The sequence below is a fragment of the Calonectris borealis genome, chromosome 8, assembly GCF_964195595.1.
Source record: "Calonectris borealis chromosome 8, bCalBor7.hap1.2, whole genome shotgun sequence".
Taxonomy (NCBI): Eukaryota; Metazoa; Chordata; class Aves; order Procellariiformes; family Procellariidae; genus Calonectris; species Calonectris borealis.
Window position 1 is genome coordinate 21,966,080 of NC_134319.1, and position 13,571 is coordinate 21,979,650.

At 35.6% G+C, this 13,571-nt stretch overlaps 1 protein-coding gene across 5 annotated transcripts in view; it reads right to left on the minus strand.

Annotated features, from left to right (window-relative positions):
- Positions 1-472: 472 nt before the first annotated feature.
- SASS6 (SAS-6 centriolar assembly protein) overlaps positions 473-13,571 on the minus strand; it is a 13,655-nt gene continuing 556 nt past the window's right edge. The window contains exons 2-17 of one of the 5 annotated variants that reach the window (XM_075156400.1): positions 12,926-12,986; positions 11,021-11,100; positions 9,775-9,879; positions 8,532-8,703; positions 7,509-7,586; positions 6,520-6,639; positions 6,224-6,415; positions 5,819-6,013; positions 5,345-5,434; positions 5,081-5,242; positions 4,405-4,486; positions 3,829-3,938; positions 2,845-2,967; positions 2,434-2,522; positions 1,872-1,963; positions 473-1,792 (exon numbers count right to left, since the gene is read on the minus strand). In XM_075156400.1, the coding sequence (XP_075012501.1) occupies positions 1,683-1,792; positions 1,872-1,963; positions 2,434-2,522; positions 2,845-2,967; positions 3,829-3,938; positions 4,405-4,486; positions 5,081-5,242; positions 5,345-5,434; positions 5,819-6,013; positions 6,224-6,415; positions 6,520-6,639; positions 7,509-7,586; positions 8,532-8,703; positions 9,775-9,879; positions 11,021-11,100; positions 12,926-12,986 (1,861 nt within the window). In that variant the 3' untranslated portion in view covers positions 473-1,682. Of the gene's footprint in view, positions 1,793-1,871; positions 1,964-2,433; positions 2,523-2,844; positions 2,968-3,828; positions 3,939-4,404; positions 4,487-5,080; positions 5,261-5,344; positions 5,435-5,818; positions 6,014-6,223; positions 6,416-6,519; positions 6,640-7,508; positions 7,587-8,531; positions 8,704-9,774; positions 9,880-11,020; positions 11,101-12,925; positions 12,987-13,571 lie in introns of all 5 variants that reach the window. The other 4 variants (XM_075156402.1, XM_075156399.1, XM_075156401.1 and 1 more) reach the window with 4 other exon arrangements.

The window sequence follows — 13,571 nt, forward strand, 5'->3', positions numbered from 1 at the left end:
TGAACAGGACTGCGATCGATACCAGCTGCAAGCAGCGGGTGGGTAACCAAGACAGGCAGCCTTCCGTACACTGCAGTTCCTGCGAGTCTTCCCAGGCCCACTACAGTTTTGATTCATTTTAGATTTGAATAGGACGGGGAGATCTGGAAGGCTGCCACATTTTAATTACCAGCTTCCTGTTTGATAGCAGCTTATATATACTTAAAGAGAAATAGACTACATTAATTTACACCTACTAAAACTTAACTAGAAATAGCATCAGCACAGACCTTACAACGAGGTGGCTGCCATCTGGGGATTGTACGTGCATCTAGTGCTGGTCCAGTAGCACTGCCTTGCATGGGGAAAGGAATAAGCTGGGAAGAAAACTCCAGAAAAAGGTACAGTGAATAAAATAGTACCGTTCTGGCACTTACCTCATCTTGGCATTTCAGATGTTGGTTTAGTACTCTTAAAACATTACTAATCAGAGTTTTTGATAAAACACATTTAATATTTCCATTGAAACTTACACATGCCAAACACGTGAATATCCATTAACATGGTGCTGATTTATAAACAAATATACACATTTTGCACTGCAAAACAAACCACTTAAATATACAATCCTCTGGATGCACTTAAATAACTCAGGTAAAAGGTACAAAATATCTTTAACAACAAAAGTATGTAAATAGGCATTAAAAAAGTATATTTTGTATGTTACAAATACTTGCATGCCAGTTCTTTATTGGGACACCAAATAAAAGATGGCAGAGAATGAAGTTGTTGCATGATTCTAGCATTTGAACCCAGGTAGTAGAACAAGCTGAATAGACTCAGTCCACCTAAACTTGAGTGTTAGAGTGTCCTAAATTTCTGTACAGTCTTACAGCTGTAAAGTATGATTGGTAAAAATAAAGTAGCTTTTAGATGATGTGATAGTTTCAATAGTTAACTGTTCAGCTACTTCACCTTATAATGTTTTATGCATGGTGGTCTCTGGAATGTAACACTGACTAGAAGAAAGTTAGGGTAACCAAGAGTGAGAATTTTAAATTATAAGTTATACCTTCAGTAAAATAATTTAGCATCTTTAATATTAAATATATTTGTAAGTCTATATGCAATTCAAATAAGCTGGTTCCAAAATTAAGCAAGTTTTTAAAATTAAAACTGTAAGGGAGGATTAGTGAGGCAGTCATGCTAACTTACGAGCTTGACCATTATTACAATTGACAGCATCACCCTGTTCTCCAGCACTTTCTATTTGCATCATCCTTTCTCTGAAAGGAGTCAAGTATTCATAGAGAAGCATTCTCTCAGGGAATGCTGGCGTGTACATTTCATCTGTTACAGAGCCAGTCTTGTCAACTCCTATAACAAAAAGGTCAGTGCACTTAAGCGGGTTTTTAGGAAGACTACAGGGTCTCCGATATACTAAGAGAAAATGCTGCACAGCCCCAGTGACTTCACTACAGTGTTGTTCCCACTAAGGCTGAGACTGCTTAAAGCTTTATCTTTTCTTTAGGCTCAAGTATCCTGAAAAGTCATCGAAGTCAGTCAAGTTTCTCAAAGAAAACAGATTCAGACTTATAAAATTATGTCAGTTCACACTGATACTTTACTAATACATTATTACAGGACATCCACAAATCCCCCAAATGGTTGAAAGAGGACTCTTACTTTAAGAGCCCTGTCTACTATCCAGGAAAATAAGCTGAGGCTGGTGTTACTGCAGCTTTTGGTGACGGTTGGGCTTTTGTTGGTAAGTACGGTTTCAGATGCTCTGTAGAATAGCAGAAACAAGATACTGTTCATAGAACTATAACTATTAATAACCTTTAAGTACATTTCAGATAAGGTCTTGTTTTAACTATTTCCATACATACCTGAGTTAAGTGTATTTTGACTAAGCCCTTGTAAAGGAATGCTGTCATCTTTTTTCTTGAAATACTTTGATTCCAGCCCTAAATTATCACCACTAGAAATAAAAAGGCTTATTAAAATTTAAAACAAATGTAGTCGGTTAGCAGTGCATTAACAAGCATGGATACAGACTCATTGAGAAAAATCTTAACCTTGAAGTGGAACTACTGCGTTCCTATGAACTTTGTCATTTAAAGACAAACCATCACTGAGTAGGTTAAGAACAGTCTAGAACTAATTTTTTGACTGACCCATCACTTGATAGCCTTAGATCTGTCACCAGGAGGGACAGTTCCTTGGGACCCACTCCTGAAAGCATGGCTCGTCATTTGTTACCTACAAACCATGCTGACACAACTTAAAATTCATTAACATGTTGATGGAGAAAGGCAGATCACAGAACTAACTTGGTACTGGAAATGTTTTGCTGAGTTTAAGACACACATAGAAGACACAGCCCTATAAAAATAATAATTAAAAAAACCACCACAAAACAACACTAAAAATGCAATAGAAGACACTTACTTCTCCTTATTTGCTGGATGACTAGTTGCACTCACTGTCTGAACATCTGAACATCGATTTGTTTTAGAAAGCTGTGTGTTAAACTGAATCTGCAGAAACATAAGAGTTGCAGGTTAAAGAGAGCTACTCGAGACATGACGGTCCACCAGTAAGTGTACTCAGAGAGTGAACTTCTCAGGGATTAATGTTTCTATACTTTGCATAGCACTTCTGTGCCACAAAGCATGCAAGAATAAGCAGCCTAAAAACAAGCATTAGGTATTACTAATAGTGATAATGTTCAAGACAGGGAGTTTAAGGGTACTAGGATATACAGTAAATATTTACGCATTTTGAGAAATATTCAAAACATTAAGCTTTGATATTTTATGCTGCACATTCTTAACCAAACAGAAAAGTCAAAGTGCCTGCCTTTGGTACTGGACAATGTGAATTGACATGTTTGTTGTGTGCTGGTTCCGGAAAGTTCTGGAAGGCATACACAGGAGAAAAGGGATGATTGATTCCTGAGCTGGGAAAGGATGGTCGGTCAGGCTGTGGGAGAAATAGAACACATCCATAAAGGAGAAAAACAACTCTTGAAGTAATTGTTTGTAGAGATTCAAAATTCCAAAATTAACAACTAACCACAATTACAAAGCTAAGGCTCATTTGAGTTCCTGATGGGACGAAAACATCACCTTTCCAAGATTCACATTCCTAAAGAAAACTTGTAACTTTTTAAAAGTTAGACGAGCTGAGCACTCTTAGCTAATAATTATAAGCTCATAATAAGCTAACACGCCCTGTAATTGATTGATATATTATATGTATCTAGCTATAAATCAAGACCTCTTTGCATGAATATGCCCTTCCACTACTTAATAAGCAGCTCATCAATTGCTAGGTGACAACAGACATCTGTACACACGGGGACAATAAAAAGTAAGAACCAATAAGCTATGGTATTTAACAAAGATAGTAGGTTATGTTTCTTACCCCTTATTTTCATGTTTCTAAATATCACTAATAAGAGTATTCAAATAGTACACTTTCTTTTTCAACCTACACGAAGATAATTAGTAAGTTAACCTCACAACACAAAAATGCCTTCTTTTTTTTTTCGCTCTGCACTTCATCTTTTCCAAGCTAATTTTGCATTGTTTTGTGTATTTTAATAAATGAGAGCTTAGAAAATTCTCACTTAGAAGGCCAGGGCATCAAGTAGCACCCAAGAAGGTATTATGTAATTTAAAAAAAAAAAAAAAATATATACACAAAACAAAACAACCCCACACCCACCCAAAACTATAGGGCCCAAAGAAGATGAAAGCACTTTTTTTTTCCCTTTTAAGGGCATACATTCCAGGAAATAACAACTACATGATAACCATGTTATTTATACTTGTATCTTACCATGCCATGAGGTGAAATGGCAGTCCTAACACCACCATGTGTACTGGCAGAAGTCTCTAGCTTCTTTGCCATCTGAATTTCATTCAGCTGTTTGTTTAACCATGTGATTACTGAAGAGAGGAAGAAAAAGGTCAAGCTCACTTCCTACTTCTTACAAGCTGTTTAAAACAGCAAGTAGCCCTTCCTCAAAAAAGGGACAGCTTGGTGGGCTATTTTTCCTCGTTAAGCTCAAGCATCACTAGAAGTCCTAGTCTCATGAAAAGCCTTTTTGTTCAAGCTTCCTCCACCCCTACATGCCATCCTGTTCCTTCCTCTAGAGTTAGCCCCCCACAGGCACACTACCCCAAGCAACCACAAGCGCCAACTGCAAAGGAAGTCTTCTCTACTTCCAGCTCTAGGTTGTTGCACACCCACTACAGACAGAAGCTTATTTTCCATAAACAACAATAATCACAGCTCTTTATTAAAAAAAAAAAAACACAGGTAAAGCAATATAGTTGCTTCCATTAATTTTCAGGAGTAGCTAGTTCACTATGCCATTTTTACAGAGGGAGAAATAAAATTGTATAAACCTACCATTTTCGTTGGTTTTCAGTAACTGCTTACTTTCTTCCAGTTTTTGTATTGTAGTTTCTAGCTGTTCTTGTAGTTTGCAAACCTGCAACATTCCCATAATAATTATAACACCATCAGGAGCTACTACTAACACAAACTGAAGAAAAAATATAACACAAATAAATAAAAAGGATCTATGAAGTAGTTCTAAAATTATTTTGAGAAGTTTGAACTCAGTCTTTTACAAACGCAATAAGGCCTACTTTTAGCTAGGGTTTCGTCAAGATGACAGCTAGAAACTTTTCCAACCTTAATTTTTCTATGATTAAATAATGCAAGGACTCTAAGCAGGGGAATATACTTAATGGAAGAAAAAGTTCACTGTTCCTGGTCTTGTCTCCTTCACCAACTTTCACATGAATATGCCCTCTAAAGCATGTCGATTCATCCATTATATTGCTTTGTACTCTTAATACAATTTTAGTTTTCTTCCATATGGACAGTGGCTGTTACAAATCAGTTTAATATGAAAAAAATGAAAAGCAGATTACACATGTTAACTAAGTAAAAGAGCACATTCTATTCCATGAAAAGATTTAAGACCTTATTGCTGTAAATAAGTAAGTTAAAGAATACAAAAACCAACACACTACATACAATAGCATTTACAGGACAGAGGATTAACCTATCACAATACCTCCTGCTCCTTCATTCGAAGAGATTGTCCCGTCTCCTGCAATTCTCTCTGTTCTTTTTGAAGTCTCTCTTCTTTTTCTGCCAACAGTTTTTCCTGTTGAATTGTTACTGTATTTTTCAATTTTAATTTACTCATTAGAGTTTTCAAATCTCCTTGTAACTTCTTGATAATTTCGTTAGCCTATTAAAAAAAAAATTCTCAAAATAAACAAACACCTAAAATAAGGAAGACATTTCATATGGATAATGGCATGTTCAAACAAACCTTAAGAAGTTCAGCTGACAGCGACTTAATTGTTGTCTCTAGTTTTTCAATATGACTTTGTTTTTTCTCTGTACTCTCTTCCAGTACCACCTTTAAAAATATTAAAAATATTATAATAAAGATATGTGATAGACATCGCTTATGATTTCAAGTAGAACCTTCTTTGAGAACTAATCCTTACAAGAAATTCAGTCCTTGCTTTTCAGTCAAATTACATGGGATCACAATTCATTCATTTTTCTGTTTACAAAAAGTACCACTAACTTTACTCCAGTACCACAATATTAAAACAGTAGTGACCCGTTGTAAAACTGAATCCAGTATGCTTTTGATGCCATAATTTAGAATCTTTAACTACATTTGAAAGCTTACTTGCTGTATTCATAAAAACTGGTAGGCTGCTAATCTATAGAGACTGCAATTAAGAAGGTTCTACAGAGCTTTAGAGAAAATTATTTTGAAACTTGAAGGAACCTTTTGTTCTTGTGTCGCATCTAATACTTCTTTTGTTCTAATAACTAGCTGATCTTTATCTTTGATCTCTTGCTCCAGAACAGCAACCCGTGTCTGTAGCTGATTAATGAGTTTCTCTTTTTCATGACATTCTGCATCCAGAGTAGTGTTCTCGCGACGCAGTGACAGCACCTCCTGCTTTGCTCTTTGACATTCCTAGAATGTTGGGAAGGAATTTTATTTTATTTTTTTTTTAAGAAAACCTGGAATAGTAATTTAAACAGATGTATCTAAATAGTAAGCATAATGTGGAATGAAGAGGAGCTGAACAAACTTAATATGCTATATTTTCTATTACATGCATATGCAGGCAGCGTTAATGCTCTAAAAATACTAAGTTTGATTATGGAAATTAAGAAGCCATACATCTTCTATTCCAGAAAGCTTTGCTTTCAGTTCTCTGACTGTGGAGTCTCCTTTGTATCTCCTTTCTGTCAGATCTTTATTGATGACCTCAAGTTCCGAGAGTCTGTTCTGCAACTGTTGAATACTTTTCTGATGCAAATTTTCTAATTCCTTTTTCTGTTGTTCATACTGTTGCTGGTACTGAGCTTGTGCCTATGAGAAGCAAAGAAACTAAGTAGTTATTCAATGAATCTGAAAATTAAGCCATGAAACTATTCACATATAAGAATATTGTTAATTCTTTTCTGTTGTCATACCTGGAGAGCTCTTTCCTTTTCATTTGTCAGCTCCTGTGTGTGTTTGTTTGTTAGAGCTGTAGTGTATGATGTCCATTCATTTTTCAGTTTGTCGAGTTCTCGGCTCTTCTCTGACAAGCTCTGTTTGACAAAGCATGTAGAGTTTTAAAAATTTAAGCATTTCAGTTAATACTGAATGATTCTTTACCGTTACTTCTTAAAAAGGACATGGAGTTATTAAGAAAAGTCTAAATTTCAGCACCAGATGCCAAAATATCTGTTCATTCTGTAAACAGGAAAGTAAGGCACTGAGAAGCTAGAGAGTACCTTTCTGACACTGTGGATAAAATAATCTTTGTTTCCAATTGTATTTTCTTCCAACCACTATTTAAGAGTGAAAAAACAGTCTGCTATTGTTCCCTACCCTTATAACACAAAGTGCTCTAGCCGGGGGGGGTGGGGGCGGGGGGAGGGGGCGGGCGGGGGAGGGGAGTTCTTCAGCAGCATCTTTTCCTCTTTTTGATTTGTAAAATTCTAGAATTTGACCCAAGTCATCCTCTTTAAACACAAATGTGAAGTCATTACTGGGCTGACTGCAAAAATCTAAAAGTAGTAGAGTAACATAAAGTCCAAGACTCCTGATTTATTTATCATGGCTTCACAATTTTTCCAAATACAAGGATATCCAACCATTCACAGAATATGTAGAGTATATTTATCTTCACACTAGGATATATTTACTATATAATTTGTGCGTGCATACACATACAGAACTCTCTACAAAATAAAATTTTGTTTTAGTACTTTAAGAACTAAATTTTATTCTTCAATTGCACGCTTTACTCATTCCTAAGAAAAGCTACAGTAGACTACTTTTCTTCTTTTCACTCACTCCCAAATCAATAATCTTGGCTAGGTAGTGGCTAAGCAACCAGCCCACAAGAAGGTACATTTTCCACAGATTAAAAAAAAGTGCAACTTACAACAGGAAAGTTAAAAATTTACATTACCTGTTGAGCGTAGCTCAGTTGTCTCGTAAGATCCTCTTCAGTTTTTCTAAGCTTTTCTTCCAACATCATTTTATCTTCCTATAAACAAATTGACACCAAGTCAAATCCTTAGCTCCCAAAATACCAGTAGTATTTAGCATCCATTTTACCAGTATACCCTGCCTAAGCAACAACACGCCCATTACATTTATCGAAAAACCATCTTATTAAATAAACTTCATCTTGAATAAGATATAATTAATAGATTTAAAAGAAAAGGCTCACAAGGTAAAAACCCTGAATTAAATTCTTACCAAGATCTGTAAGGAAATAGTATCTTATCATAAAGACTTGTTTACAAAGGAGTTGCATGAACAACAAATCAACTGAAACACTGTCAATTTGTATTTTTTAAATGGGTTATTAGGTGGCTATAAACATGACAGCTCAGTAGGAGAGACACAAATCCCAGGCTATGAAACTGAAACAGACAACAGTCAAACCATGAGACCATAATTTCTCATTAAATAAAACCTAGCATGGTACCAACTGCATCAACATTACAAATTTAATTTGCTATTTATAGCTACTAGCCCTTTGAATTCTGTAAAGCCTTAGAATTATATACACTTTCCTAAACCCAACTGCAGAACAAAGAACCTGAAAGTTTACTGTGTTTTACTTTTGCAGTTGATCTGGCAATCAGCATGAGGCTATGAAGCATGAGACACTGAAGCATTCAGAAGCATTCAACAGCTGCATACTACGTGCACTGCATGTGCAAAACACCTGATTTTCTGCCAGTACAAATTATAGTACTTGGTTGAATATACATGTAATATTTTCATTGGTAGAGTGACAGTAACAATTTAGTTTTATAAAATGCACCCAAATAACTGCATGCAATGACATATATGAGCTAAAATAAAAAATAAACCAGAGCATACAATTTGGTACATACTTTTGAAGTATTAAGACTGAAAAAATGCTTAAGTACACACAATATCAAGGCCTAGTTGCAGCTATGACAAGCCTTCATTTTACCTTAAGGCACTTCAAACAGCTGGCTAAAAACTTCTTTATTTCTGCATCATTTCCCGGTAGGAATTTTAGCGAGAGATGGGTAAGGTGTTTAAAAGGGTTGGTCTCCACTATATTTAAAGAGACAGGTGTGTGATCTAGAACAGATGCTGAAGAAACTAACTGCAGCAAAAACCTAGGGAAAATAAAAAATAAGCAAATGTTTAGCATATTCCTTTTCCTGAAACTACCTGTAGATCCTACAAGCTGTTTTCAAATAAAATACATTTTTATATGTGCATAAAAGGCTGCCCAGTTTTCATTTGAAAAAGAACTATGAAATTCAATGCCTATGTTGTAGTTAATGCTACAAATATAACCTAAATGTTTGCATCTTATAAGAAGAAATGTACAAAACTAATCAGTTTATTTATTTGTAAAATTTTCAGAAGCCCTTCTTAGACTTAGGAGTCCAAAACCAAGTAAGGCCTTTGTAACCAAATTCAAAAGGAAAACAGACTCCTGACTTTTAGGTATCCTATAACCTAGTAAAATTCATAGCCCACATACATACTTCAGGAAATGGCCTGACTACCGGGGTGGAGCTAGGTACTCTGGACAGGGCTTTCATCAGTACCCGCACAAACAAAAATAACATATGAAAAGACCACTACAGGGAAGGGTGGACTTCAGGTCTCCCCCCTCACATTAATATCTGAACACTGAATGAAAGAAAAAAAATCCGTGTCAGAATGCCTTATAACTTTGCCTTCTCCTGTGAAACAGAATCATAGAATCATAGAATCATTAAGGTTGGAAAAGACCTCTAAGATTGAGTCCAACCATCAACTCAACACCACCATGTCTACTAAACCATGTCCCTAAATGCCTCATCTACACATTAAAATGATTTACACCTCAGTCCATCAAATTCAGATCAGCTCTCTAGCATTAAATAGTTTTTTTTTTTTTTTTAAAAAAAAAAAGAAAAAAAAAGAAAAGGACCAGTGCTGCATCCTTGTATATCTGCTAGCTTGTGAAGCTTGTCAGCTTCAACTAAGATGGGGAGACTATTAGTAGACATGAATTCCACTGCTCCGTCCTCCTGACGGTTTTGACAGTAATATCCACTGACTGATATCCTGATGCGTCCAGGGGAAGGTTAAATTATTCTTGTTCTACTGACTCTTCTCAGTCTGAATGGCTGACAAGTATTTTAAGACCTCAACACACACACAGAGTAATGCGGCACTCACTTATTACCTACCTTGGGATATCTTTGTTCTGTTCCTGAATGCACTGCTGAAGCAGATCTATAAATTTTTGTGGGAAAGCAGAGAAGTCTACCAAGAGACCTTGTTGGGATTTTAAACTATATAAACAGATTGGAAAAAAAAATTATTAACAATATATAGAAGTGTAATTTATTTCCTATATTTTGTTTATACTAGTAGAAAGAGCTAATTCTGATCATGTCATTAAAGTTCGCTAGCATGTTATTTTCAATCCTGAACATAGAAAAAATGTGATCACGTCTTGGATAATAAATCACCAGAGAACATTTTTGATTTCAAGAGTTCTTGCAAATGGACTGCACTGAGAAAAAAAGAAGTTATCGTGGCAGAACAAATGTGCTCCTCTGAGTAGACGTCTTCCTTACAGCACAGAATGGTAAGGTTATTGGATAGGGGCACATGGAAGAAGCAAAAAATAACGAGGGGAGACTCAACCATTATCAAGACTTTATTTGCCTACTTGTTTATTTAACTGCGCACCTTCACCATAGATGCAGTAAACTCAAAGACAGAAACAGACATTCAACAATGTGTTGAATAAGCCATACCTTGTATAACTGAACACTTCTGCACATCTGTTTTACAAATACTATTTTACTTTTGCCTTTTGATCCATACACTGATCAGATTTCTTTTCAAAAAAAAAACAAAACAAAACCCATCAAAACACCAACAAAAAACCCAAAACCAAAACCTCCAAACAACAAAGCAGAAAACTCAACTGTTTATGCCTGGTGCCCAAATGTGATGACCAAATTCTGAGCAAGTAAAGTAAAATGAGACCCAACAGTACAATTAGTATGCAAGAAACCCATAAGACAAAGGCTCAGGTCTGTGAATCCATGTCCACACAAACAGACTTTCCTCTTGCAAATATTTCTTGAAATAGTTCACATGCAGACAATAGTCTGTAAGAAGTAGTTACGATAAACAGAAGAGGCAAGTAATATAAACTGTGGCACTGTAGCTATGCAGGGAACTTAACATCAGGATTCTGTCACTTATCTGTATAATCTTGAGCCCATCACTTTCCTGTACTTGACTGTTTCACCAACTGGTCAAAGAGAACAATACTACCAAAATACTGACAAAACTCCACAAGTGAAAAATGCCAAAACCTAAATTCTAAGATTGACCATTCTAAGCTAAAAATATTCCTTCGTTCTTTTTTTGCCATTTAAGAATGTTTCACAGACAAGACATTATAATTTCACTTACTTTTGAAAGTCTTCCTCAGATATGACAAGGTTATAAAGGAAAAAAGGATCAGTATCATCAGTCAATCGAACAGCCAAATCCTGAAAAGACATTTAAATATGATTTAAAATACTATAAACCACCCTGTAGCACTGTTTAAATATTGTAAACCAGTATTGCAAACAGTATTTAGTGTTTTTACTGTTTAACCAAAAATAAGATAGAATTGTGGCAACTAATTCAGAAGGTGGAAAACATTAATGTTTAACACAACTTCAAATATTACAGTGGGAAAAACAGGGAAACTACTTCTCACAAAAATAAAACAAGTAAACACCTTCAAATTTGAGCAGCAAAGGTTTCAAAATTCAATGTATCTTCATCATTTTACAGAAAGAAAACTATTTGCTACTTTTCCCCATTGTGAAATAAAAGCATAGCACTAGCAGTCTATTGTAATGGATCTCAAACACGTCATTCCCATAACTGGAAGTTTTTCAGAGCATACTGCTCCTAAAAGTTTAAGAAATCACCTTCTGAAGAGTTTATATATTTGAATACAGAGCTTCGCAAAGCAAACATAAAATGGATACAGCTAAAGTCCAGTAAGTTCATAAGGAAAATTGTAGCACTATGCTGCTTAGCTTTTAAAAATAAACTCATTTGTTCACTGGAGGTCTACACAGTGTTTTGGAAAAACTGCCTTCTCTGTAAATGTTAGTCTTTCATTACAAGGCTGGGGTTATGCAAAACATACTGTTAGGCCCAGGCACCTGTTCTCTGTAACAAGGCTCAAACCTGTGTGAAGAATATAATATTCCCTAACAGAGGAAAGAAAAGAAGTAGAAACCTGACAGCTCTTCCAACATAACTGAAGTGTGACCATAGCACATGTACATATACAGAACTGAAACAAGTTTCAGTAATTCAGGTACCAGTAATAGTAACAAAACTCTCAGCTGGAGATGTATAAACAAACTCAGGGATTTACATGCGCAGCTAGCTTATGTTAAAATCAATGCCACGCCAAATCAACTAGGGTGGGTTGCTGAGTAGGATAAGAATGCCTCCTTGGTTTGATGTCCCATTAACCGATCCAAGCATTTGAAGTTATCTTTTTAGACTGATCACTCACTGATGTGCCCAACTGGAGTTCCAGGCTCATGCTGACACAGGCTGCAACTCGGTACACAGTTCTTAACTGAACCGCTTCTTCACACTTAATATTACCATTGTCACAGTTAGCGGAATCTTACAAAAAAGTGCTGTACTCCTTTACAAACAAATATTTACTCAGTAACACTATAACCAACTAATGACCAATCTTAACATCATGTTAGGTGGATGTACAGTTTAAGTGACAAATTATACATACAACAAAAAAGATCTTATAACCTCCAGTAGTAATCTCATTGCTATTTTTCCTGAGAAAGAAGATTTTTTTACTGCAAATTTAGTACATTACTTCCTTCCTAACCCCACTGGATGAATTCCAAACATTCAAAGACTACCATACTTCTCAATAAAAAGCAAAATGTTACATCCACATACAAGTTATCATTTTTGCTAGTTAAGATGAGGACTGTGCAAAGACAATTGCTGCTCTACACTCTTAAATAAGTGTTGAGTATATTTAAAGCGAGACTGCTCTTAAGCTTTAACACAGGTTCCTCTGAGGGTCTCCAAATACTTTTAATTTGCAATTTCCATGAACAGCCAAACTAAAAGAGAGGGCTAAAAAGGCTGGGGAAAAACCACCATACCAAACCAACTAAATTACTCAAGAAATTAAATCAAAAATAAAATAAAGTCAAGTGACAAACACACTAAAATCCTGTTTTGCTTTTCCTTTTCCTATCTGCCCTCTTATACAATGAAATTCAGATAATACCTAATGAATGACACAAATATAACTAATCCACAAACCTTTTTATGAACAGGATTAGAAAGTGACAGTAGCTCAATATTCACTCGAACATTTAATCTCCTGTGTACAAAAAGATGAAACTTAGTAACAAATCAAGAAAACATTCTCCAAATAACATGTGTTCGTAGCCACATTACATGAATCAGATGACATTTAGAAAAGAAAAACTTAGGCAGAAATATTGACAAAGTTCCCATTGATGACTACTACTAAGATATCTGAAAGCCCCACAGTTTCAGTTATCATTACAGCTCCTCAGTCAGCTCAGGTTTTTTTGTTGCTTGTTATCCACTAAACTTTAAACAGCAAGGCAGAAGTTTTGAAACTTTGTCCAGAAACTAGAACCTTTGGAAAAGCCGGCTGAAATTTATTAACGATTGCTGAAACTTTTGATAATCATTTTATACAGTGCTACCTTGTCTTCATTTACTTCTTGTTGAGTAATCCGAGAAGTTACTTGCATTACGAAATACAACCACAGGCATCAGCCTTTCTGTGCCTTCTCATGCAGGCAAGCCAGAGTAGCCCTAACGCCTGCATACACTGTCTAATCCAGATAGGACTTACATTACTAAAATTCACTGCATTTTGAATAGACACTTCACATAAAATATTCCTGGTCTTTCCCGAACACGAGTGCTAAGC